We start from the raw sequence: 27,731 nt of genomic DNA on the forward strand, positions 1-27,731 counted from the left end.
CACATTCGCTTCATTGATTCGTTCCCTGAAAAACAGTCAAAGCAGGTTGTTGATTTGATTTGAAATAAGAATGGATGTTCATATTTACTTTTTCAGGTACTTACAAAGAACCAAAGCAATATGATTTATGTACAATCCGAGGTTAGAAACGTTTAACTAGACTTGGGCAGAATGAGGCTGCAATCTGGGGGACGTTGAGACTAGGAGAATACTTGTTTAAAGTTTGAAATAAGTCAATTACTGCATTATTATTTTGGTTAAAACGTGATATAGTTCTCTTCTGTTAAAACTCTTCGCTTATACAATATCTAAAGTATGCTGAATAACTTTTATACATTGCCAAAAAGTATGTCACTTCAGCCTCTGTTTTCAGTTTTTGAAATTTATTAGCTTGTAGTAAAAATACAGTTAAAATAAAGCAAATTTAGAAATTTGGGAAATGGTGTTTAATTTTGTTCAACAACAACAACAACAACCGTTTCTAGCTTTTCTATCTGCATATGTTCACGAGCTGGGCGTGTTGTTAGTTAAACAGTGATGCACTCATCCATACTCCATTTGGAAATAAGATAAAGGCTTATTAAACTTGAAACGATGTGCTCTGTGTGTGTGTGTGTGTGCCCGTGTGTGTGTGTGCCCGTGTGTGTGTGTGTGTGTGCACGTGTGTGTGTGTGTGCCCGTGTGTGTGTGTGTGTGCCCGTGTGTGTGTGTGCCCCTGTGTGTGTGTGTGTGTGTGTGTGTGTGTGTGTGCCCGTGTGTGTGTGTGTGTGTGTGTGTGTGTGTGTGTGTGCCCGTGTGTGTGTGTGTGTGCCCGTGTGTGTGTGTGTGCCCCTGTGTGTGTGTGTGCCCGTGTGTGTGTGTGTGTGTGTGTGTGTGTGCCCGTGTGTGTGTGTGTGTGTGTGTGTGTGTGCCCGTGTGTGCCCGTGTGTGTGTGTGCCCGTGTGTGTGTGTCCCTGTGTGTGTGTGTGCGTGTGACTCTGTGCGCGTGACTGTGTGCGCAGGAAATATCAACGCACCGAAGAGGCAACCCACGTGCTGCTTTGCTCGACGGACGACTCCAGGTCAACGGTGCTGTCAGAAGGCTCCCCAGGTTCTGTGTAGCACCATCACGTGTTCCACTTCCACCAGCAGCGCACAATGCCTGTTTCCCTGCCGCCTGATCACCACCGGAGGCGGCACCCGTTGTCATGGCGACGCGGTCAGTAGAAGGGCTGGTTCTGCTGTCTGGAACTTCCCGCCTACCACGACGCAGCCTGGCGGAGATGAGGATGCAGATGACCTGAGCCAGAACTCCAGCCACGCCCCCTCCGACGATTACAGACAGGGGCATGCTGGAGTCACGTTGTGAAACCAAATGTGTGAGCACAGCATCAAGTATTTCCAGAGTTTTAGTACGGAGGAGATGTGCCGGCATACAAAAAAACAAAAACAACAAAAAAACAACAACAAAAAACAAACAAACAGCAACAACAACAACAAAACCACGATAACTCTCTCTCTGTCTGTGTGTATAGAAAAATGAATAATAAACAGTGTATTTAAACATGATTGCGTGAAAGCAAAATATTATGACGGCTAGTTTTAATGATTCTGTCATGTTCACATGCACGCTTTATCCGCCATACATCATTATCAACAAGCGTTTTCAATGAGCAGTGTTTCTCGGCATCTGATGGCACTGTTTCCCCTCAAACCTTCGAGCTGTTCTTGCTTTAGACACATGTATAATACAGTACTATTCACAGGGATGAGAAACACAAAACAAAACACTGGTGTATTTGAGCCAGCAACCTAACTAACCAATGGAAATGAATGTCACACACATTTTTTGAAGTTAATGAAAATATCAAAAGCGGGCGAAAAATGTCACATGTCAGTGTCAGTGTCAGTGTGCATAAGTGGAGCGTTGGCCCCTAACTGTGATATGCCCTTCTTGGAAGCGAGAGTATATGAGCGCACTGGTTCGAATCCCATAGTCACCAGTATTTTCTTCCCCTCCACTGGACCTTGAGTGGTGGTCTGGACGCTAGTCATTTGGATGAAACGATAAACCTAGGTTCCGTGTGCAGCATGCACTTTGTGCCCGTAAAAGAACCCACGGCAACAAAAGGGTTGTCCCGGGCAAAATTATGTCGAAAAAATCCACATCGTTAGGAAAACAAATAACACTGGAGGTGAAAAATAACACAAAAAGTGGCGCTCTTGGTGTAGCGACACGCTGTCCCTGGGGAGAGCAGCCCGAATTTCACATAGAGAAATATGCTGTGAGTAAAGAGTAATGCCATCCAATACAATACAATACAATACAATATGATGGGGGTAGTCTATCGTCAGCTATTGGGAATTCTTATTTGACTAGATTTAATCTCTTCTTATGTGGCGCATAATGATTTTATGCTAGTGTTTACAACGAGCCTGTGGTTGCACAACTTAATTTCCATGTGGATTAATAAAGTATTTTTAATTTGATTTGAGAGAGAGAGAGAGAGAGAGAGAGAGAGATTTTACACAATCAAACAGTCAACAGACAGACGTTTTAGCCAGCTTACCTTTTGACGTGATCAACCAGCAAGATACTATTTGGATCAGGATTTTTATTTTGCTCTGGAAAAAAAGGAAGTTGACTGATAAGTACTTCCACACGCAAAAACATTTATACACACGTTTAACAAACTGAATATATGAAATCACCTGGCCTCGGTGCGTGCATGCGCGCGCGCGTGTTCGTGCATAATGGGGAGGGGCGTGGTAATCTATAATGTTGACTTTAAGTCGTCAAGAAAGTAAACTAGGCTGTCATCATCTTTAGTTTGCCATCCCCTTCAGTTTATAATTCCCTATAGTTCATCATGTGGTAACTGGGTAACGGATAGAATGCCATGGCCATTGTTTGGCAAAAAGCGAAACGAGGTCAGTGGATCGCTGCCTTTCATCTGATGTCCATCAGACATGCCAAGTGGAACCACCATGCTGACAGCACACTCCGGACTCAAAGTCAAGGCTCTGGAAACAAAATTACATATGATAAGACCGCCCTGTCTTGATTGTGTGTGTGTGTGTGTGTGTGTGTGCGTGCATGCTATGTGTGTGAGCGAGTGTGTGTGTGTGTGTGTGAGTGTGTGTGTGTGTGTGTGTGTGTGTGTGTGCGTGCGTGCATGTGTGCTTGTATGTGTGTGAATGCAAACGTATGTATGTATAAACACACACACGTGGGTGGGTGTGTGTGCGTGCGTGCGTGAATGTGTGTGCATGCTCTGTATGTGTGTGTGTGTGTGCATGCTATGTGTGAGTGTGTGTGTGTGTGCGTGCGTGCGTGAATGTGTGTGCATGCTCTGTATGTGTGTGTGTGTGTGCATGCTATGTGTGAGTGTGTGTGTGTGTGAGTGTGTGTGTGTGTGTGTGTGTGCGTGCGTGCGTGCATGTGTGCTTGTATGTGTGTGAATGCAAACGTATGTAATTGTAAACACACACACGTGTGTGTGTGTGTGTGTGTGTGTGGTAAACTTTAACATTGCCGTTTTTACAGCTGGCCAACCTTCCATGTAAAAAGAAAGAAAATAACATTTGAAGATACAAGTGAATTAAAAGCGTGCATGAAAAACTCGTACACCTCTCCTTCATTACCAGGTACATTTCAATCATCATGTAAAAGGAATATTCAGTAGAAATTCAGACACCAGTGAAATGATTAACGGATAACTCATACACCCTTCCCCAACTGATAAGCATCAATTATCATGTAAGACAAATGTAACTTTTTAAGATATGTCCTCGCAGCTGAAAGGTGTGACTGAGACTATAACGAAGCATGCAGTTACCTCCACCCTCAGCAGGAAAACAAAACACCACACTTTCGTGCATTATCATGAATTATCTGCTGCATTATTAGAAAGTTACAACATGTATCGTAAATCGCGACTAACAGTATCTTGCACAAAATCTTTTTTTTTTTTTTTTGATAATAATAATAATAATAATGTACAGTTATACAGCGCCCTCTCTCTCTAAGAGCTCTGGGCGCTTTCCATGAAGGAAAAATATTACAAGTTACCAAGTTACATAAAACATTCATGACCACTCTTTCTCAACCCCCACCTCCCACCCCCCTACCACTCACACTCTCCCTTTCCCACTCTACATATATCCAAAGTGAGCTGACATGGGTGGTATTGGAGAACAAGGAAGCTGAGAGTGCTAATAGATAGGTTTTAAAAAGATGAGTTTTTAGTAATGAGCGAAAAGCAGAAATACAATCAGATGCACGGATATGATGAGGAAGGTTGTTCCAGATGTGAGGAGCAGCAAAGAAGAAAGAACGTTCACCATAGGTATTGACACGATGAAGTTTCAAAAGGTAACAGTCAGAGGAAGAGCGGAGATTTCTTGCGGGAGTGTAAACACTGATAAGGTCAGAAAGATATGTAGGTGCTGCAGAGTGGAAAGCAGAATAGCAGAGACACGCAACTTTGTATTTAATTCTCGCTTCAATGGGGAGCCAATGTAGTGTGCGGAGGTGAGGAGAAATGTGATCAGTACGTGGGACTCTGAGAGTCAGACGGGCAGCATTGTTTTCAAGTTTTGGAATTCGCTGAAGAATGTTATGTGGCCAGCCTGTGAGAAGAGAATTACAGAAGTCAATTCGTGACAGCACAAAAGCAGAAATAAGAGTTTTAGTAGTTTCAACAGAAAGGTACCGTTGGATACAGATGATGTGACGAAGTTCACAATTGTCTATGCGTATCAGATTTACTACCTGAGCATGCATGCTGACGTTTGAGTAAAAAATGACTCCAAGGTTCCTTGCTGATTTAAGAAACTGAACTGTGGCATCACCAACCACAACAGAGGCAGGAAAAGAAGTAGATGTGGACATTCTTGCAGAGGAAATAATCATAGCTTCAGTTTTGTCATCATTCAACTTTAATTTGTTGAATGTCATCCAGGATTTAACATCGAGAATACAATCCAGCATTGACAGATTCAGACTGTGTACTTGGTTTAATTACCAACCCGCGTACTTGAAAATAGGCTTTGGCAAAGAGCAACGGGCGCCATGACCTCTTGGTGGTCTCGGCACTAGTCGTCTGGATGAAACGATAAACCGAAGCCCCGTGTGCAGCATGCAGTTAATTAGCATGGGGAAAAAACTTACTGCAACAAAATGGCTGCTCCTTGCAAAATCATGTGGGGAAAAAAACCCGCTTTGGTAGTAAAACAAATATACTTGCAAGCAGAAAAAGCATGACAGCTTAACACTGCACTTAATCATTGAAGAGAAGGTATAACTATTAGAAGTGGACATAGTTTTCATGACAACACAGGTAATATAAACGACAGTCCCTTGTAGCAGCGCCAGGCTGACCTCACAAGGCGGTGGCCACATGTCCCTGACCACAGTCCGGCTGTCCACAGAATCAGGCAGCGGAACTGGTCTCAAAAGCCAACAAGAGAAATCTGGCACTTTTCGAAACAAGTGGTTAATCAGGAGGTCAGAAAACCGAGAGGATTGGAGGATGCTGGTTGCCAGATCACCTGTGGAGAGTTGAAGGTGAAGGTTTAAAAAAAAAAAAAAAAAAAAAAGACGTGACGTCCCTCCCGTGATGTAAAAAAGGGAGATGACGTCAAAAGTAAAGAATAGTCAAGTGGATCGCCAGCTCTTCTTTTTTTATTTCAGCAATTTGTACCAGCTGCTTCTGTGCAGTTAGTGGTCAGCAATATTATCGGTCAAAAAACAAAACAAAAAAAACCCCGGCCAGTCATAATAATAATAATGCACAAACGTGACAGAACAACGCGGTCTGAACGAATTGGGTTTGTGGTCAGTTGTCAGCATGGGAACGTTGTGGTCAGTAATGGTCAGCAGTTGTCAGTAGTGCTTGCTCAGTTAATGGTCACATTCCCTCGTAAAGTCAAACTACCTCACAACAGTCACACACTAAAGCCATTGAACACTCTTAGTCAGTGATCAGTTTTAAAAAAATAATATAGATAATAACAGGACATTGAAATAATGCAGAGATGTGACCTCCTAACAGTCAGAACACGGGGATGATGGGCAGCAGCGTGCCATCACACAGTGCTGGTCAGTGGTTAAAACCTGCCAACAGGTCATGATAACGCATAAACATGTCAAAATATGCACGGGATGTTTTGATATGATATACAGTAAAACCAGTAGACGTTTGTGTGCGAAAGGGGGAGGGGGACACTTTGGGACAGATAATGTTGGTGGGGGACAGCAGGAGGGGGTTGAGGGGGGAGGGGGACACTTTGGGACAGATAATGTTGGTGGGGGACAGCAGGAGGGGGTTGAGGGGGGAGGGGGACACTTTGGGACAGATAATGTTGGTGGGGGACAGCAGGAGGGGGTTGAGGGGGGAGGGGGACACTTTGGGACAGATAATGTTGGTGGGGGACAGCAGGAGGGGGTGAGGGGGGAGGGGGACACTTTGGGACAGATAATGTTGGTGGGGGACAGCAGGAGGGGGTGAGGGGGGAGGGGGGGGCAATTTAAAACACTGACAAGTCCCCTGGGGGAGAGTGGTGTGTGTGTGTGTGTGTGTGTGTGTGTGTGTTGTTGTTGTTGTTGTTGTTGTTGTTGTTTTTGTATGTATAACAGTCAGTCGTGCTCAACTGCGGCCATCAGAACAGCAGAGGAGGCAACTGCTGTCCCGACTACAATTATGGGCTGGAATTTGATTGTAGTGTAGAGTGTCTTGCCCAAGTTATACCCTCACTCTCTCAGCTCAGAGGGTTTTAGGACAGTCGGCGTTAGGATGGTTCCCAAAGGCCAACTACCCCCCGTCCACCCCGCTCCCGCCTCCCCCCACCCCTCCCACCGTACCCCCCCTCCAGGTAGGCAGCCTGTTGTGCAAATGACTCCGTGTTTGTAAAGCACTTAGAGCTTAGTCTTCAACCGAGCACAGGCACTGTATAATACTCATATCATCATCATCATCATCATCATCATCAATCCCTGGTACAGAGGCCCTCGTGTGTCAGGGTCCCGTGGCGCTGAGCTGACTAACCCTGGATGAACGCTTCTGCACTCAGTGACACTTCCTGTTGGGCAGCACGTCACCAGCCATGGACACAATTCACACGTGCCCAGATTACTGCCATGTGGCACAATACACACGTGCCCAGATTACTGCCATGTGGCACAATACACACGTGCCCAGAGTACTGCCATGTGGCACAATTCACACGTGCCCAGATTACTGCCATGTGGCACAATTCACACGTGCCCAGATTACTGCCATGTGGCACAATTCACACGTGCCCAGATTACTGTCATGTGGCACAATTCACACGTGCCCAGATTACTGTCATGTGGCACAATTCACACGTGCCCAGATTACTGCCATGTGGCACAATTCACACGTGCCCAGATTACTGCCATGTGGCACAATACACACGTGCCCAGATTACTGCCATGTGGCACAATACACACGTGCCCAGAGTACTGCCATGTGGCACAATTCACACGTGCCCAGAGTACTGCCATGTGGCACAATTCACACGTCCCCAGATTACTGTCATGTGGAACAATTCACACGTGCCCAGATTACTGTCATGTGGCACAATTCACACGTGCCCAGATTACTGCCATGTGGCACAATTCACACGTGCCCAGATTACTGCCATGTGGCACAATACACACGTGCCCAGATTACTGCCATGTGGCACAATTCACACGTGCCCAGATTACTGCCATGTGGCACAATTCACACGTGCCCAGATTACTGCCATGTGGCACAATTCACACGTGCCCAGATTACTGCCATGTGGCACAATACACACGTGCCCAGATTACTGCCATGTGGCACAATTCACACGTGCCCAGATTACTGCCATGTGGCACAATACCGCCACGGGCGCCTACAGAAAGCACACTGTGATGGCCTAGAGGTAACGCGTCCGCCCAGGAAGCGAGAGAATCTGAGCGCGCTGGTTCGAATCATGGCTCAGCCGCCGATATTTTCTCCCCCTCCACTAGACCTTGAGTGGTGCAGTTTTATTTGTTTTTCCTAACAAAGTGGATTTTGTTGCCGTGGGTTCTTTTACGTGCGCTAAGTGCATGCTGCACACGGGACCTCGGTTTATAGTCTCATCCGAATGACTAGAGTCCAGACCACCATTTAAGATCCAGTGGAGGGGGAGAAAACACTGGCGACTGCCGGTGTGATTCGAACCAGTGCGCTCAGATTCTGTCGCTTCCTGGGCGGAACCGTTACCTCTAGGCCATCACTCCACATAAGAATATAGATTTTTTATCTATTTTATTATTTTAGTTATTCCCCTTGAACAAAGATATAGCAAGAGAACGATATTTGTTTGTTTGTTAATATTTGAAAGAGAGAGAGAGAAATTCGTTTGAATTTTTGTTGTTGTTGAATTTTTCTCCATAAAAACAGATATAAGTACACAAGACCATTTGGATTTTTAGATGATTTTCCCTCGAACACATAAAAAAACCAAAAAACAAAAAAGAAACACAAAAAAACAACACGCAGCAACAACACGGTCTTAGTTTGATTGGAGGTGGTGATTGCTGTCTCTTGAAGACGGACGTGAGACTGCAATGTTCTGATGGAGTCTCCCGTCGGTCCGACGGATGAGTAGGCAGGCAGGCTTACCTGTCGGTGTGTGTCCTCATATGGGAGAAGAGGCCGACTCTGGATGCGCAGCACTTCCCACAGGTGTTGCAAACATCTCCAGAAGTTGAGCCCTGCTTCCTTCGCTCACGCTTCTCCTAGTGTTCAAAGACACCCCCCCCCCCCCCCACACACACACACACACACCCACATCTTCGTTGTTGTTGTTCTGTTGTGTTAGTGTTGGTGTTTTGTTTTTTCTTTGTGGCGTTGGTGATTTTTTTTTTCATCGGCATACCAAACTGTATTTCAGAACGAGACGAGCCACTGCTTTGTGTAATTAAGATACTGACAGCCAGGGAAGGTAGGGGAGGAGTCAGAGGTCGGGTCGAGGTTAAACAAGACGTGTAGGTGAGTGTGTTGGCTGCTGGTGTCACTGATCCATCTTACCTCCTGTGCCGAGCGGCGGAGGGTGAGGGGTGGGGGTCGGGGTGGGCGTGGGCAGCTGACGCTTTGTAAATGAGGGCCATCGTGGTGTACAACGGATGATCCAGAGACAGAGAGAGAGAGGGGGGGGGGTGGAGCGAGAGAGAGACAGAGACACACAGAACTCAGAACTCAGAAATGTTTTTAATGTACATCGGCCTTGGGTCACAGTACAAAGGAGGGCTGGGGGCGGGAAGGGGACAAAACGAAGATTCATTCAGGCACATCCTGCGTGCAGAGGAATTGCCGACATTCAAAAGCACTCTTTAAAGAGACACACAGAGACAGACAGAGAGACAAAGACAGAGACACCGAGAGAAACAGACAGACAGACAGACAGAGAAAGAGAGAGACAGAGAGAGAGAGAGACAGACAGACAGTCAGACAGAGACAAAGACAGATAGAGAGAGACAAAGACAGAGAGAGAGAGAGACGGACAGACAGACAGACAGACAGACAGACACACACACACACACACACACACACACACACACAACACACACACACACACACACACACACACACACACACACACACACACACACACACACACACACACACACACACACAACACACACACACACACACACACACACACACACACACACACAACACACACACACACACACACACACACACACACACACACACACACAGATGGGCAAGCACAAGACAGACGCACAGACGTGGAGGCAGACACTATTTTTGAATATTCAGGAAGCTAGAGATAAATTCTTTATTTAAAAAACAAACAAACACATATATACATTTTTAATTAATAATCTTTTTTCTTTTCTTTTCTTTTTCTTTTTTACATTACTCTTTTTTTTTTTTTACATTACTCTAATTTTTTTTTTACAAGAACATCAAGAAAGTCAGTACTGCACGTGACCTTTGTCGACAAATATTCAGCTCTGTACAGAACGACACAACTTGCACATAATATTCGCCATAGTTCTAGGGGGTAGGGTAGGGTGGGGTGGGGGGAGGGGAGAGGGGCTGATGAAAGTACAATAGCTCATCTGAAGACCATCTTCAAATCATCATGTTGGGCTGTACGCGATTCACTGGAGGTGCAGCGGTGACCTAGCGGCCATGCACCCGGCCAGGAAAGGAGTGCCTACGGGGTTCGAGTCCTAGGATAGTGTACTTCACATTCCACACGACCGTCATTGGTGGTCTGGGTTATAGTCTTTCGGGTGCATGACTTTAGCGCACCTGAAAAAGATCGTCCCTGACAAAATTACGTTAAAAAATCCACTTTGATGATAAAGGAACTACAACTGCAGACAGGAAACAGAGTGGTGTTGTTCTGTGTTGACGTACTCTACCCAGGGAGAAGGAAGAGAAACATGATGTGTCAATACAATACAATACAATACAATGCAATGCAATGCAATGCAATACACTACAATACAGTACAATGCAATGCAATAAAACAATACAATACAATGCAATGTAATACAATAATACAATGCAATGCAATAGAATGCAGTGCATTACAATACAATGACATACAATGAAATGCAATGCAATATGAAACAATGCAATGCAACGCAATACAATGATATACAATGCAACGTAATACAATACTCTGGTAAAATCAACACAGCAGAAGATCGCAAGAAATATATCATTTGAATGCAAGGAAAAATCACACACACACACACACACACACACACACACACACACACACACACACACACACACACACACACACACACACACACAAACACACGCACACCATACCACACCACAACATAACACAACACAACACAAAACAACACAACACGGCACATTTTAAAGGCTACTTCTTTCTTTTGATGAACATTTTGAATTCTGCACACACACACACACACACACACACACACACACACACAACCTTCTTATTAAACTAAAAAAAACTTTTAATCTCTGTGCCATGTCTCGCTCAGTTGTCCTTGGCTTAGTGTTCAACACATGGCTTCGTGAGCAAAGGGATTAAGGTTCAAACCCCGTGTGAAAGCAGTCTTCTTCTTACCTCTCTTAATGTGACAAAGACTGAATAGTTCGCTGAGTGCCAGTCTTTCGAATGACATAAAAGGAAGATGGCGTGCAGCACAAGTCAAGATAAAATCAAGACATCAATGGTGATCGTGACTGACTGACGTCATAAGATAATTAATGTTTTCATATAATTATGTACAAGATTTTTTTTAAGCGAGAGAAAGAAACCAACAACAACGACGACGACGACGACGACGACAACAACAATCATGATAGAATGTCTCACTGATGGCCAAGAGGTAACGAGTCCGCCTAGGAAGCGAGAGAATCTGAGCGCGCTGGTTCCAATCACGGCTCAGCCGCCGATATTATCTCCCCCTCCACTAGACCTTGAGTGGTGGTCTGGACGCTAGTCATTCGGCTGAGACGATAAACCTAGGTCCCGTGCGCAGCATGCACTTAGCGCACGTAAAAGAACCCACGGCAACAAAAGGGTTGTTCCTGGCAAAATTCTGTAGAAAAATCCACTTCAATAGGAAAAGCAAACAAAACTGCACGCAGGAAAAAATACAAAAAATGGGTGGCGCTGAAGTGTAGCGACGCGCTCTCCCTGTGGAGAGCAGCCCGAATTTCACACAGAGAAATCTGTTGTGATGAAAAGAAATACAAATACAAATACACTATGGCCATGACCTTCCCTGGGAAGAAGAACCCGAATTTCAAAAAGAAAAATTCGTTGTGAATACAATACAATACAATACAATAAATACAATACAATACAGTACAATGCAATCAATACAATACAATACAATACAGTTGTATGGATGTATGCTAATCGGTCGTCGTGTCCGCCTGTGACCATCTGAACAACAGAGGAGGTAACTGCTGTGCAGGCAATCAGTGCAAGAATGTGATCAAAGTGGAGAGAGTATGAACCGAGTTGATTCCCGCTCTCTCGGCCAGTAGTGCTTCAGGACAGTCGGCCCCCGAGGCTACAGCACTAAGGGCCAGTAGTGCTTCAGGACAGTCGGCCCCCGAGGCTACAGCACTAAGGGCCAGTAGTGCTTCAGGACAGTCGGCCCCCGAGGCTACAGCACTAAGGGCCAGTAGTGCTTCAGGACAGTCGGCCCCCGAGGCTACAGCACTAAGGGCCAGTAGTGCTTCAGGACAGTCGGCCCCCGAGCTACAGCACTAAGGGCCAGTAGTGCTTCAGGACAGTCGGCCCCCGAGGCTACAGCACTAAGGGCCAGTAGTGCTTCAGGACAGTCGGCCCCCGAGGCTACAGCACTAAGGGCCAGTGCAGTCTTGTTTCCTAGTCCTTCACAGACGAAACTGTAAATGAAATCAGTGGAGAACGACTTGGTCATTCAGCTCTCACTTACAATGCAATGTAACACAATGCAATGCAATACAATAATGCAGTACAGTACAGTACAGAACAGTACAGTACAGTACAGTATAATCAAACACAGTACAAATGAAAATCAAATTCTGCCACATAAAATACATTTGGTCTGGGATTTTTTGTTTGTTTTTTTCAGTTTGTGCAGAATCAAAATAGCTTACTCTTCTTCCCTTCTCTGTTTTTTATTATTTATTTTTTTTAAGAATATTTCTCTCCAAAACAAACATGAGCAGAAAATTGAAGGTAAAAACCAGAATTGTAGATTAAACAATTACATATATACATACATACATACATATACATATATATGTGTGTATGTGTGTGTGTGTGTGTGTGTGTGTGTGTGCCCCCCGCCCCACAAAGCAATCTCATATCATAACAATTGTGCGTGCGTTCTTGCGTGGGTGCGTGTGTGTGTGTGTGTGTGTGTGTGTGTGTGTGTGTGTATGTGTGTGTGTGTGTGTGTGTGTGTGTGTGTGTGTGTGTGTGTGTGTTTGTGTATGCCCCGCCACCCAAATCAATCCCACATCATAATTGCAAACAAATAAACAAAGCAATCGCGTATCATGCAAGTGCTATTCAGGTCACGTGCTTTTTTTTTCTTTCTTTCTTTCTTTCTTTTTTCATTATTTTTTCTCCTATATACATACCAGCTTCGTTCAATGATGTGAACACATAAAAACCCTGGTCTACAATCACCAGTGTGTGTGTGTGTGTGCGTGTGTGTGTGTGTGTGTGTGTGTGTGTGTGTGTGTGTGTGTGTGTGTGTGTGTGTGTGTGTGTGTGTGTGTGTGAGACAGGACAGGACATAAACAGAATTTATTCTCCTCCACCTTGTCTCATAATAAGCCAACACCTACAGAGTTCACACTGGTCATTGGTCAGTTTCCTTTCGTGCCCCTCCCCGTACAATCCCAACACAATAACTAAACAACCACCAACAGCAGCCACAACCACTAACGTTTGCCCAGAGGGCCGTATATTAAAAAAAAAAAAATGGGGGAAAAGAAATTGTCATGCTTATACCACTATTCCACTACCCTCTTGAAATAAAAATTTGTTTCCCTTGCCTGTCCCCCAACCGCGCCCACCCTCCCCCCACACTCTTCACACATTCCTCACACCCTACAACCACCACCACCACCAGAGGACGGAAGCCAACAACGCGCATGTCATCCCGGAAGCGGAAGCGGAAGTGACGACGACGCTGGTGGAGGCGCGGCTCCTTCCGGCGTAGGTGACGCACTGCGCGCCCAGCTCGCCGTTGCTCTGGCACCTGCAGGAGATGACGGTGGTGCCCTGCGTGCTGAGGGTCATGTACTGGCCGGGGCAGCAATACGGCACGTTGGACACCATGCACACGTTCTGCTCCCGCCCACACAGGTCTGGCCCGCTGCGGCACTGTGCCTGGACTGCTGGGTGAGGGCAGGTCCCGCGGGGAATACACAGGGATAGACAAGTGCTGAACCAGTGTCAGTGGTTCGTTGACTTGGTTGGTTAGTTGGTTGGTTCGTTCGTTTTTGGTTCGTTGATTGGTTGGTTAGTTTATTTGGTTGGTTCGTTGGTTGGTTCGTTAATTGGTTGGTTAGTTTGTTCGGTTGGTTCGTCGATTGGTTGGTTAGTTTGTTCGGTTGGTTCGTTGATTGGTTGGTTAGTTTGTTCGGTTGGTTCGTTGATTGGTTGGTTAGTTTGTTCGGTTGGTTCGTTGATTGGTTGGTTAGTTTGTTCGGTTGGTTCGTTGGTTGGTTGGTTAGTTTGTTCGGTTGGTTCGTCGATTGGTTGGTTAGTTTGTTCGGTTGGTTCGTTGATTGGTTGGTTAGTTTGTTCGGTTGGTTCGTTGATTGGTTGGTTAGTTTGTTTGGTTGGTTCGTTGATTGGTTGGTTAGTTTGTTCGGTTGGTTCGTTGATTGGTTGGTTAGTTTGGTTGGTTGGTTCGTTGATTGGTTGGTTAGTTTGTTTGGTTGGATCGTTGGTTGGTTCGTTAATTAGTTGGTTAGTTTGTTTGGTTGGTTCGTTAATTAGTTGGTTAGTTTGTTTGGTTGGTTCGTTGGTTGGTTGGTTAGTTTGTTTGGTTGGTTCGTTAATTAGTTGGTTAGTTTGTTTGGTTGGTTCGTTGGTTGGTTGGTTAGTTTGTTTGGTTGGTTCGTTGGTTGGTTGGTTAGTTGGTTGGTTCGTTGATTGGTTGGTTAGTTTGTTTGGTTGGTTCGTTGGTTGGTTGGTTAGTTTGTTTGGTTGGTTCGTTGGTTGGTAAGATAATTGGTTGGTTGGTTAACTGGTTGGGTGGTTGGTTGATTGGTTCGTTGATTGGTTGGTTGGCAAGTTGGTAAGTTAATTGGTTGGTTGGTTGGTCGGTCAGGTAGTTAGTAAGTCAATTGGTTGGCTGGTTGGTTGGTTGGTTGGTTGGTTAATTGGTTGGTTAGTTGGTTAGTTAGTTAGTTAGTTGGTTAGTTAGTTAGTTACGTGGTTAGTTGGAAAGTTGGGTGGTCAGTTGGTTGGTTGGCTGGTTGGTCGGTCAGTTAGTAAGTTAATTGGTTGGTTGGTGAATTGGTTGGTTGGTTAATTGGTTGGTAACTTGGTAAGCTGATTAGTTGGTCGGTTACTTAGATGATTAGTTAGCTAGTTACTTAACTGATTGGTTTGTAAATTCGTTCGTTCGTTCGTGGTTACTTGGTTGGTTGGAAGGATACTTGGTGAGTTGGTTGTTTGGTTGGTTGGTTGATTCGTTCCTTGGTCATTAAGTCGGTCAGTTAGTTAATTAAGGAGACGAACAAGAACAAGATTAAGACGAACAAGAAGAAGAACAAGGAGAACAAAGAGGAGGAGGAGCAGCAGATGTTTTAATCATGATGCGCTTTTCCTCAGCAACCAGCAGAAAGCTCAAAGACTATCACAGGAAGACACATTTAAATTTGGAGTGATGGCCTAGAGGTAACGCGTCCGCCTAGGAAGCGAGAGAATCTGAGTGCGCTGGTTCGAATCACGGCTCAGCCGCCGATATTTTCTCCCCCTCCACTAGACCTTGAGTGGTGGTCTGGACGCTAGTCATTCGGATGAGACAATAAACCGAGGTCCCATGTGCAGCATGCATTTATCGCACGTAAAAGAACCCACGGCAACGAAAGGGTTGTTCCTGGCAAAATTCTGTAGAAAAATCCACTTCGATAAGAAAAACAAATAAAAATACTGCACGCAGGAGAAAAAAAAGAAAAAAAAAAAAGGTGGCGCTGAAGTGTAGCGACGCGCTCTTCCTGTGGAGAGCAGCCCGAATTTCACACAGAGAAATCTGCTGTGATAAAAAGAAATACAAATACAAAATGGGCATAGCTCGTGAGACATGTTAAAATGTTCTCAAGTTGAACACACACAAAAATATATATAAGCAACAAGATCCTACAACAGAATTATGTATAAAATAAACACGAAATAGCATTTAAAAAACAACTACAAAACAGGTGGCAAGTATATAACAACAAAGCAACCGGAAAGAAATGTATAGAACCCACATGTGGATGGATAGATGGGTTTATCTATGTATCTATCTATCTCTCTCATATATATATATATATATATATATATATATATATATATATATATATATATATATATATATATTCATTTACGTATCAATTTATGCACTTATGTTTCATTTCGTATCAGAAAAGATGCATGAACACGCACACACACACACACACACACACACACACACACACACACACACACACACACACATACACACACACACACCAAGTATCTGCTTATTTTTAGCCAGATGCAAACCACTCCTGCAAAAAGACAGCGCACTGAATTTTGACAAACGTCAAATGCCCTTCATTTTTACCAGCTGACATTGCCGTGGTTCTGAAGATAAGGAAACGTCTAGCACTCCCTTATCCGTGTCAAACACAGACGTTGATTTTATCAGTGACGTGCTGTGGTTAATCATACCAGCACTAAATGATTGATGATGACTGCACTGCCTTCACAAACAGGATGTATGCACTTTTCGGCTTTGTATGTTCACTGTGTGTGTGTGGAAACTTGAAGAGGATACACCATTCATTTCATAGTTTGAAGTATCTCTATCTTGTGCTTGAATGTGTTCCGACCAAACAATATATCGCTCAGTTGTTGTTTTTGTTTGTTTGTTTTGTTTGTTTGTCTTTTTGCTGCTTTTTTTGTTTATTTGGGTTTGTTTTGTTTTTTAGTATGTGCTGACTAAAATGATATACCGTTCAGGTTTTAGCTTTTTGTCATTGTCTTTTTTCACTCTTTTAGTTCAGTGTATGGAGATCAGGAGGAGAAGAAGAAGGATCAAAAGATGAAGGAGGAGGACGAGAAAGAGGACAAGAACAAGAACTAGATGATGATGGTGAGGATGAGGATGATGACGTAAATGAACTGATATTGTGTTAATGTCGTTTACCAACTCGTGCTCAAGGACACAGGCATATACATAACTCTGTGTGTGTGTGTGTGTGTGTGTACCGACAACCAGCAAGTATGTTTCATGCAACGTTTTGCACGCGCGATTATGAAACAGATTTTCGCGTGCTTTTTGTTTTTGTTTTTGTTTTTTTCTTTCTTTCTTTGTTGTTGTTATTGTTGTTGTTGTTAATCTGTGCTCTTTAATTAATTAAGTTGTGCGTGTAAATGGAACAATCCTGTACTGACTGACGACAGAGGCTGAGATAAGGACGATGAGGAGCACGATGAAAGCCTTAGGGTCTGCCATCTCTGTCGCTGTGTCTGGAAGCTAACTGGGTCCTGCTGGATCCGCCCTGTATGTCTGCACATCAAGGGACCGGCACACAGAGAATCAGTGCTTCACTATGTGTGCAAGTAAATGGCCGCAGCCGTCACTACTACAATGACTACAACTACTAATACTAATACTAGTACCAATACTTATTTTATTATTGTTTATTATTATTATTATTACTATTATTACATTGCGCTGAATCTTGTGCAGAGACAAATAAAAGCGCTTTCGCACCAGTCATTCACACGCATATACTACTATTGCTGCTGCTGCTGCTGCTACTACTGCTGCTGTTGTTGCTGCTACTACTGCTGCTGCTTCTTCTACTACTACTGCTGCTGCTGCTGCTGCTTCTTCTACTACTACTGCTGCTGCTGCTGCTTCTACTACTACTACTGCTGCTGCTGCTGCTTGCTACTACTACTGCTGCTGCTGCTGCATTTGTCTTCATGTGCTTCTGTATGCCATTATGCTCGATTGTGTATGTATTTTATGTGAGGCGCTTAGAGCCCATCATATTGCGTCATATAACTACTACTGCTACTATTACTACTACGACTGCTGTTAGTACTACTACTACTACTACTGCTGCTACAATAACTACTACCACCATGTCACTATCATGATCAATGTCGTTATCTCTTCAGAGGGTCGTCGGTGGTAGCTGCAACATTAGGATTAGTATGCTTATTGGTAGCAACATTGAAAGTTGTGAAAATAATACAAAATGACAAAAATTATGTCGTGGTGGTGGTTGCGGTGGTCGTGGTCGTGGTAGCAGCAGTATAAAATAGTAGTAGTAGTAATGATGATATTTTTTTTTTTTTGGGGGGGGGGGGTTTATGCTATTTTTATTATTATCATTATGGTCGTAGTAGTAGTAGTGGCAGTAGTAGTAGACCAAATAATAGGACAGAGAGGGGGACGACGGGAGAGATACAGACAGACAGAGACAAAGACAGACAGACAATCAGACAGACGGACAGAAACAAAGAGAGAGAGAGAGGGAGAGGGGAGGAAGGGAAGTTGTGGGGGGTGGGGGAGGAGGGGTTTGGGGAGATAACCAACATGCATGCACGGAACAATAAAAGCTCAAAAGCCCACAAAGGTAAACAAAATGACCAGACTAACAGAATCAAGGCGCGCACGCACACACACACACACACACACACACACACACACACACACACACACACACGGTGATTCATTAAAGTCAAGGGACACGGGGTTCAAGCCTGTGCTCAACAACAAACATGCACGGCAACGTTCCATCGTACAAGGGCTTCCATGACGCTGTTTTGGAACTCCCCAACCAGTTTGTACCCCGGTAAATAAATGGTTGCATGTCACCACCGGCAGACATAGGTGAATCTGGTAAGGAGAACGAGGAGGAGGAGAAGAACGAAGAGGAGGAGGAGGAGAAGAAGAAGGAGGAAGAGGGGGAGAAGAACGAGGAGGAGGAGGAGAACGAGGAAGAGGAGAACGAGGAGGAGGAGAAGAAGAACGAGGAGAAGGAGGAGGAGAACGAGGAGGAGGAAGAGGAGAACGAGGAGAAGAAGAAGAACGAGGAGGAGGAGGAGAACGAGGAGGAGGAGGAGAACGAGGAGGAGGAGAAGAATAACGAGGAGGAGGAGAAGAAGAAGAAGGAAAAGAAGAAGGAGGAGGAGAAGAAAGAGAAGAAGAAGGAAAAGAAGGAGGAGGAGGCGGAGGAGAAGAAAGAGAAGAAGAAGGAAAAGAAGGAGGAGGAGGCGGAGGAGGAGAAGAAGAAGAAGGAGGGTGAGGAGAAGGAGAAGAAGAAGAACGAGGAGGAGGAGGAGAAGAACGAGTAGGAGGAGGAGGAGAACGAGGAGGAGGAGAAGAAGAACGAGGAGGAGGAGAAGAAGAAGAAGGAAAAGAAGAAGGAGGAGGAGAAGGAGGAGAAGAAAGAGAAGAAGAAGGAAAAGAAGGAGAAGGAGGAGGTGGAAGAGGAGAAGAAGAAGAAGGAGGAGGAGAACGAGGAGAACGAGGAGGAGGAGAAGAAGAACGAGAAGGAGGAGAAGAAGAACGAAGAGGAGGAGAAGAAGAAGAAGGAAAAGAAGAAGCAGGAGGAGGAGAAGGAGGAGAAGATAGAGAAGAAGAAGGAGAAGAAGGAGGAGGAGGTGGAGGAGGAGGAGGAGTGTGGGTGCTATTGTCGTGAAGTAGGCAATACATGAGTGGTTGTAGCATCAGTACAGACTTTCAATCTGAGGGCTCTGGAGTTCGATCCTGGCAACGTCAGAATAGTAGTGGGGTTCATCAAGAATGGAGATTTATTTACGATCTCCCTGGTCAACAGGTGTGCTGACCTGTCGGTGTCTGAACCCCTTTGGTGTGTAAATCCATGCAGAAGATCTTCTTCTTCGTTCGTGGGCTGCAACTCCCACGTTCACTCGTATGTACACAAGTGGGCTTTTACATGTATGACCGTTTTTACCCCGCCATGTAGGCAGCCATACTCCGTTTTCGGGGGTATGCAGAAGATCAAGTACACACGTTACACCATGTCGGAGTTCAGTGGCTTATGGAAACAGAAATATTCTTTCTGCATCAGAGAGGGTAAGAAAACAATAACCATCAGTAAATTGGTGTTTGTCGTGTTATTAAATGAACAAAGATGATGTGTAAATGACACTTTCGCACGCGCGCGCCCACGCGCGCGCACACACACACACGCGCGCGAGCACACATACACACACGCACGAATGCACGAACACACACACACACACACACACACAGACACACACACACGAATGCACGAACACCCTCCCCCCCCACCACACACACACACACAGACGCACGCACGCACACACACACACACGCACAAAAACACACACACACACACTCCATCGGTACCTGTATTTTGAGAAAAAAAAACGTTCGGGTTAAAGTTAGCCTTTTACGGCCACATTTGTATTTGTATTTCTTTTTATCACAACAGATTTCTCTGTGTGAAATTCGGGCTGCTCTCCACAGGGAGAGCGCGTCACTACACTACAGCGCCACCCTTTTTTTTATTTGTATTTTTTTTCCTATCGAAGTGGATTTTTCTACAGAATTTTGCCAGGAACAACCCTTTTGTTGCCGTGGGTTCTTTTACGTGCGCTAAGTGCATGCTGCACACAGGACCTCGGTTTATCGTCTCATCCGAATGACTAGCATCCAGACCACCACTGAAGGTCTAGTGGAGGGGGAGAAAACATCGGCGGCTGTGCCGTGATTCGAACCAGTGCGCTCACATTTTCTCGCTTCCCTAGGCAGACGCATTACCTCTAGGCCATCACTCCACTTGGCCGTCACTCCACTTGGCCGTCACTCCACTTGGCCGTCACTCCACTTATGGAGTGTAGTGATTTGATCATATTCACTGTATCTAGGGCTCGTCATATGCAGGCGGGGCCCAGTCCTCACCCTGTGTGTTTGAACTTCCTCCGATCGAAATGCGGGGTACCCGTTCACACCAGGGTGGATTGAGGAAGGTCGGAGCAAAGTGCCTTTCTCAAGGACACGAGGTCTCCACCTCTGATCACGGAGTACACGCGGAGTGATGGCCTACAGGTAACGCGACCGCTAAGGAAGCGAGAGAATCTGAGCGCACTGGTTCGAATCCCATCGTCGCCAGTATCCTCCCCACCCCCACAACCCACCCCTCCACTACACCTTGGGTGGTGGTCTTAACGCTAGTCATTCGGATGAGACCATATACCGAGGTCCTGTGTGCAGCATGCACTTAGCGCACGTAAAAGAACCCACGGCAAGAAAAGGGTTGTCCCTGGCAAAATTCTGAAGACAAATCCATTTTAGTAAAACATATACAATTGTCAGGCAGGAAAAAATACAAAAATATGGGTGGCGCTCTCAGTGTCGCGACGCTCTCTCCCTGCGGAGAGCAGCCCAAATTTTACACAGAGAAATCTGTTGTGACAAAAAAGAGTAATACAATATAATACAATACAATATTTTGAATCGTCTCACCAGCAAAGGAGGAACAATAACATCACAATCCTCAAAAACAACAACATAAACAACGACAATATACACAATAACAACAACAGCAGGTCAAATGAAAGGCAGACAATATGATCAGACCATGAACATTCTTCCGTTAGGAAATTTCTTCGCCCTAACATTCACATTCACATTCACATTGTCACTCGGTTTTTTCTTCTTCTTTTTTTTCTTTTTTTTTTTTTTTTTACGTTTCGTCTTTTCGGTTAAATATGACAGACAATGCTGACAAACAAAATGAAAGCATGAGCCGTTCTGTTGAAAAGAAGCACTGTTATGTCAAAGGATGTTCACATGTATTCAAATCACTTGGTAACATAATCTATTTCAAACAACACATTCGCGATAAAATATGAAAGTGTATGGTGCTCTCTATCGCTCACGCACACAGAGACACAAAGACACAGACAAACAGACATACACACAAACAAACAACACACACACACAAACAACACACACACACACAAACAAACAAACAACACACACACACACACACACACACACACACACACACACACACACACACACACACACACACACACACACACACACACACACACACTCATACACACACACGCACACACACACACACACACACACACACACACTCATACACACACACACACACACACACACACACACTCATACACACACACACACACACACACACACACACACACACACACACACACACACACACATGAATTACCCAGGCATGTACACTCACCTGTACCTACACGGAGACAAACTACAAAGGAAAACACATCCACTCACCTCTTCACCATGCAGTGTTGTGGGGGAGGATGCTACTCTCAAATCTAAATCCGTTTCGTGAATCTGGTACGGCCTCTGTCAAAATTGTTCCCCGCTCATTTTGCTTACTCCCGGAGTTTTTTGTTTTTGTTTTTTGTCTTTCTTTCTTTCTTTTCTTTTTGTTGTTGTTGTTGTTGTCTTCTTTTTTTTTTGTCTTTTTTTTTGGTGGGAGGGGAGACGGGGGGAGGGGGGGCGGTCATTTAGAATAGAATATAGAATAGAATGTCTTTCTTACCAAGTGTACCGGGGTCACAAGGAACATTGGGGGGATAGTACATAACAAGGTACGAACATAACTTGAAAATCATACACAAACACAGTAGAAATTAGGATACATACAAGTGCATATCAATATAAAAACTTATACCAGCCGCCGTGGCAAAGTGGTTATCGTCGCGGACTGACGGCTGGGAGGACGCGGGTTCGAATCCCAGCGGAGGAGGTTTTTCGGACCGTGGCCGGCTCCTACCAGAGTTGAGTGTGCTGTGGGCTTAAATGGGGAGACTGGGATCACACAGTCGAGTGTCATCCACTTCAAGGATGCGTCTTTGGGTGTGTTGCTCTAATTACCTGACCAACACTGCAAGTGCCTGCATCTCTCGGGCCTGGTTAACGCCGGGATATCATTATGACAGGAAGCGTAGAGTACAGCCTTGTCACGCAGTCCCAAACCAAAATGGACCTCCATAGCAACATCGTCATCGTCATCGTCATCCTCCTCCTCCTCCTTCATCATCATCAATATAAACAAAACAGTCTCAAAGTCTGTGGCCTTTCGTGCCTTGCTCTCATGGTGATCTCAGTTTCGATACCCCTCCACTTCCGTGCTTGGGGTGAGTCCTGTCAATGTCTTCAGTATCGGCAGATTCATGAGGGGCTGTTGTTTGAGGGACGTGGTGGCGGTCTCCACTCTGGGAGGGACGCTCACTCAGTCTGGCTCCGCGACTAAGCCATTATTGTCGTTAGTAGGGGGGCTTAGTAGGTGGTGTCCTAAGTACGTTAAATCAGAACAGGCACCACTGAACACCACCGAAGTGACTCAGCAGCAGTACAGGGTCTCCTCTGGTGTGTGGCCTCCTGGCGACCTAACATCGATGGTTCCCTGTGGACTGCCGACGCTGGAACTGCGACGGACGAACCCTGGTGTGGTCATGTATGGGGGAATCTAAATGAGCGGCGTGGGAGTAATGTCACTGAAACGGTGCAGATGATGGGGCAGAAAAAAACAAAAAAACAAAAAAACTTGTGATACTCACGCACACACACACTCTCTGTCTCTCTGTGTGTCTCTCTGTGTCTCTCTCTCTCGGGGTTGAATTTTTTTCATGCCCAGAGTCGGACGTGCTCAACAGAGCTCCGCTTATTTAGTAAATTACTGAAGTCAGAGTCAGTACCAGTCTACGATATTTGTACAATCAGTAGACAAGAACTATGCCAACAGTACCGTTGATTTTCAGGTCGGTCTGTGGCGGATTTGTGTCCACTCTCATCGTTTTTATGTCCAAACGTGTGAAGGAAAAGATGGCCATGAGACAACGGACATTGAAACTTGTCAACAGACAGGCCGGTGTCGTGGTTGGAATGCTGCTCTCCTACCTGTATTTTGCCACCCTGTTATACAGGTGTGGGGACATTGAGTTGAACCCAGGGCCTCACAGGTCGGGAAGACAGACACAGCTGACAAGTGTAAGTCGTCGAGTCAGTGTTGACAGCAGTGCGTCAGTGGATGATGGTGTCCAGTCCGCGAAACAGGCAAGCAGAACAGGTGGGAGGGAGGAGCCAGAGCCGTCCTTGAAAGATGTTGTGTGCATGCTGAAGGGTTTGAATGACAAACTTGACGGCATAAAAGAAGACATGAAGAACATGAGTGACTCGTGTGCAAGTCTCAGAGATGACGCTTCAGGACTTAAAGAAGAACTCTCCAGTTTGAGACGAGAAAACGAGAAATTAAGAACTGCAAACGAATATCTGCAAAAGAAGGTCGATGCTCTGGAACTAAAAACTGACGACTTAGAAGGGAGATCAAGAAGGAATAACATTTTAGTGTATGGCCTTCCAAAGAAAGAAAATGAAAGCTGGCAAGATTGTGAGGACTCGTTGTGCAAAGTGGTAAGGGACAAACTGGAACTTGATGGTGACATACAGCTTGACAGAGTTCATCGTGTCAGCAACAAGCCCAGTGCAGCCATGGTGGCCAGGTGCACCTTCTACAAGGACAAGGAGAGGATCCTGAAGGCGAAGCGCAAACTACAAGGAAGCAACGTCTTCATCGGGGAGGACTTCTCTCAACGAGTGCGGGACATCCGACGAAAGCTGACTCCTTTCCTGAAGACAGCAAGGAACGAGGGAAAAAGGCGACCATGGTGTTGGACCACCTGGTGATCAACGGCAAGAAGTTTGTCCTTGGCAATAATGACAATGTGTACGAAGCAACCTAGGGAGTCGGCCGGCCCAGTCACAAAGCAAGACAGTCACCGTCTAAAATGTCCACCCACCCTGTTTCGCCAGGTAATCATCAAAGACAGTCACCGGCACACAGCAGTGTCACAAGCAATGGCAGTGACAGGACAGGGTCGGTTAGCGCTTGCTGTGCACGTGAAAACTAGGACTTCATAAACTGTCAGTGTTGACGCGGGCTGTCCGCACGGATTGTTCAAACGATGTTGATTTTGACAGTGTTCACAGGAATGAAGAAAAAAAAAGGATGAAAATGCCACTAAAGATGATAGCCATTTTGACACTTTGATGTTTCAAAGTGTAGATGATAAGCACAATAAGCCCGCGGACAGTGTGGAAAATGCAGGAAATATATCTTTTCTTCACTGGAATATTAGTGGCTTGATTTCAAAGTTATATGATTCAGAATGTATTGAATATATTTCTTCCTTTGACTTCATATGTTTAGTGGAAACATTTGTTGAAGAGTTTAGGTCTGATGTGTTTAAAGATCACAGAGTTTATGTCAAACCAACAGTTAAACTTTCTTCTCGTGGGCGACAATCAGGGGGAGTAATATGTCTCATTAAAAATGAACTTCTCCCATATATACGTTACATCCCTTGTGACTGTGGTCAATACTTATCATTTGTGCTGGATAGAAAACTGTTTAATATTGATAAAGATATATTATATGTTTATGCAATAATTCCCCATACTGTGTGTCTTTTGGTGTCAGTAATGGTATTAGTGCACTGGAAGAATGTCTTGTTGACAATGTTTTATCACTTGGTGATGTCTACATATTTATATGTGGTGATATGAACAGCAGAATAGCAAATACTATACCAGGTATCACAGAGGAAACTGATTTAAATTTTCTTCATAAAAAGTATCTGTCATGCATAGAAATAAACCGTTGTTCTGAAGATGGAACACTGAATTCCCATGGAAAATATCTACTGAGCATGTGTAGTAGTCTTGATCTGTACATTTTGAATGGTTTATGTAACGGCGACCGTGATGGACGCTATACGTATATATCTGAAACGGGCAGTAGTGTAAATGATTATTGTATTGCATCAGTAGACCTTTATGATTTATTTGTTAAGACAAAAGGCAGATTACACGAACAAGAGAGGATAGAATCAGATCATCTTCCGCTGGAATTTTGTATTGAGAATATAAACAATCTGACAAATAAATATGTAGAAAAAGATTTAAATTCGTTTATTGAAAAATTTGAATGGAAATCTGATTATACTGAGCATTTTGTAACCAATATCAAATGTTTTGAAACACGGCGAAAGTTGAATGCAGCGACTCAGTTAATCGACGCAGATGTTGATATGGCGTTGGATATGTTTAATGACATTTTGAAACAGCAAGCGGAATGTATGAAACGTAAGACATTTATTAATCGTGAAAGGGCTGGCAACGATTGGTTTGACCAGGAATGTGAAAGTGAAAGGACCAACTGACGTAGACTTCTGAGAAAATGCAGGAATACTCGTGACAAAGATGAAAAGAATTTTTTTTTTGTCAGAAAAGAAAGGAATATAAGCATTTGTTAAGAAAAAAGAAAACGCTGCATAATAATGCAATGCTAATTATATTGGAAGAATCATCTAAGAATCAAAAAGATTTCTGGCACACTGTCAAAAAGTTTTCTCAAAGAAGAGTACGGCATCAGAACAAAATTTCCGTTGATGAGTGGTTTTGCCGCTTCAAAAACATTCTTCAAAAAGAGTCTTGTAATGAAGAAACATTTAGTAACAGCATGGATTCTGATGAAACGGGCACGATTTTAGAAAATTATTTTGTAAATGAAGAAATTGTTAACGATTCAGATCCTATTTTGGACAGTCCTATTTGGAAAGAAGAACTACTTTTTGCCATCAGGAAACTGAAGACTAATAAAGCTGCCGGTTCAGATCAGATAATTGCAGAAATGTTGAAACATTCGGGAGACTTCGTGACAGATTTCTTTCTGAAATTGTTTAATAACCTGTTTGAAAAGGTCATATATCCTGAAAGCTGGACTGAATCCATCCTGTTGCCATTATATAAGAAAGGGGATATTAATGATACCAATAATTATAGAGGAATTTGATTATCAAATGTTAGTGGTAAAGTTTATAGTTTTATCATTAATAGCAGGTTACAAAATTGGACAGAGCAGAATAATATAACAGGCGAACACCAAGCAGGCTTTAAGAAAGACTACTCTACCATTGATCATGTATTTACTTTTCTAGCAGCCAGTCAAAAGCAATTTGCTTATAATCGCAAACTTTACGTGGCATTCGTTGATTTCGAAAAGGCCTTTGATTCCGTTTCGAGAAAATTACTGTGGCCAGTTTTGAGAAAAAATGGGGGTAAAGGGTAAATTATTTCAGTGTATTAAAAGCATGTATAAGGATATAAAAGCGAAGGTTAAAGGTGGGGCTAAATTTAGTGATTATATTTATTGTACTGAGGGAGTTGTCTGTAGTCCGGTGTTGCTTTCTCTTTTCATAAATGAATTAGCGCTGGAGATAATTAATAATGGTAGACATGGTGCAATTTTTTTTCAGAATTCATTGTAGAGCTTTTTATACTTCTTTTCGCAGATGATATAGTGTTGCTATCTGAAACTGCCATTGGACTACAAACTCAGTTATACAGTCTCTACAATGCTGCTGAAAATCTCCAACTGAAAGTAAACATGGAAAAAATCAACGTAATGGTCTTTCGTAAGGGAGGATTTTTAGCTGCTCATGAAAGATGGTATTATGGTAACCAAAAATGCATGTTGTAAACACATATAAATACCTCGGAGTTTATTTAACAACAAAGTTGAGTTTCAAATTTACATGTCATGATTTGGCTTCAAAATCTAAGAAAGCAGTTTTGGGTATTTTGAGCATTTTGTACAAATTTGAAAATAACTCTGTAAAGCTTTTTATGAAACTATTTGATGCACAGGTACAACCAATTTTACTATATGGAGCAGAGATATGGGGACTTGAGAAAGATTCACCGATAGAAAAACTACATTTGTTTGCTTTAAAAAGATTTCTTGGTGTAAACTGGCGCACTCCAAATGATATGGTCTATGGAGAGCTGGGAAGATTCCCATTATTTGTGAATTCTTTCGTGAGATGTGTTTTCTACTGGCTAAAGTTAACACGTATGAATGATGAAAGGTTACTATTTAAAGCTTATAAAATGCTATATTTTTTAT

General features: G+C 44.0%; 1 protein-coding gene across 2 annotated transcripts; it reads right to left on the reverse strand.

The window, feature by feature from the left end:
• Nucleotides 1-9,940: 9,940 nt before the first annotated feature.
• LOC143275927 (uncharacterized) lies at nt 9,941-22,033 on the reverse strand. 2 transcript variants are annotated; one of them, XM_076580269.1, is made up of 3 exons: nt 21,984-22,033; nt 17,146-17,260; nt 9,941-13,886 (listed from the first exon to the last, which is right to left on the reverse strand). In XM_076580269.1, exons 2-3 carry the CDS (start codon nt 17,204-17,206, stop codon nt 13,600-13,602), a joined length of 348 nt encoding a protein of 115 aa, XP_076436384.1. In that variant the 5' UTR covers nt 17,207-17,260; nt 21,984-22,033; the 3' UTR covers nt 9,941-13,599. The 2 variants fall into 2 exon arrangements, with proteins under 2 accessions (XP_076436384.1, XP_076436383.1); XM_076580268.1 differs by having other exon boundaries at nt 9,941-13,889.
• Nucleotides 22,034-27,731: the final 5,698 nt, after the last annotated feature.

This window comes from Babylonia areolata, chromosome 31 (genome assembly GCF_041734735.1).
Source record: "Babylonia areolata isolate BAREFJ2019XMU chromosome 31, ASM4173473v1, whole genome shotgun sequence".
Taxonomy (NCBI): Eukaryota; Metazoa; Mollusca; class Gastropoda; order Neogastropoda; family Buccinidae; genus Babylonia; species Babylonia areolata.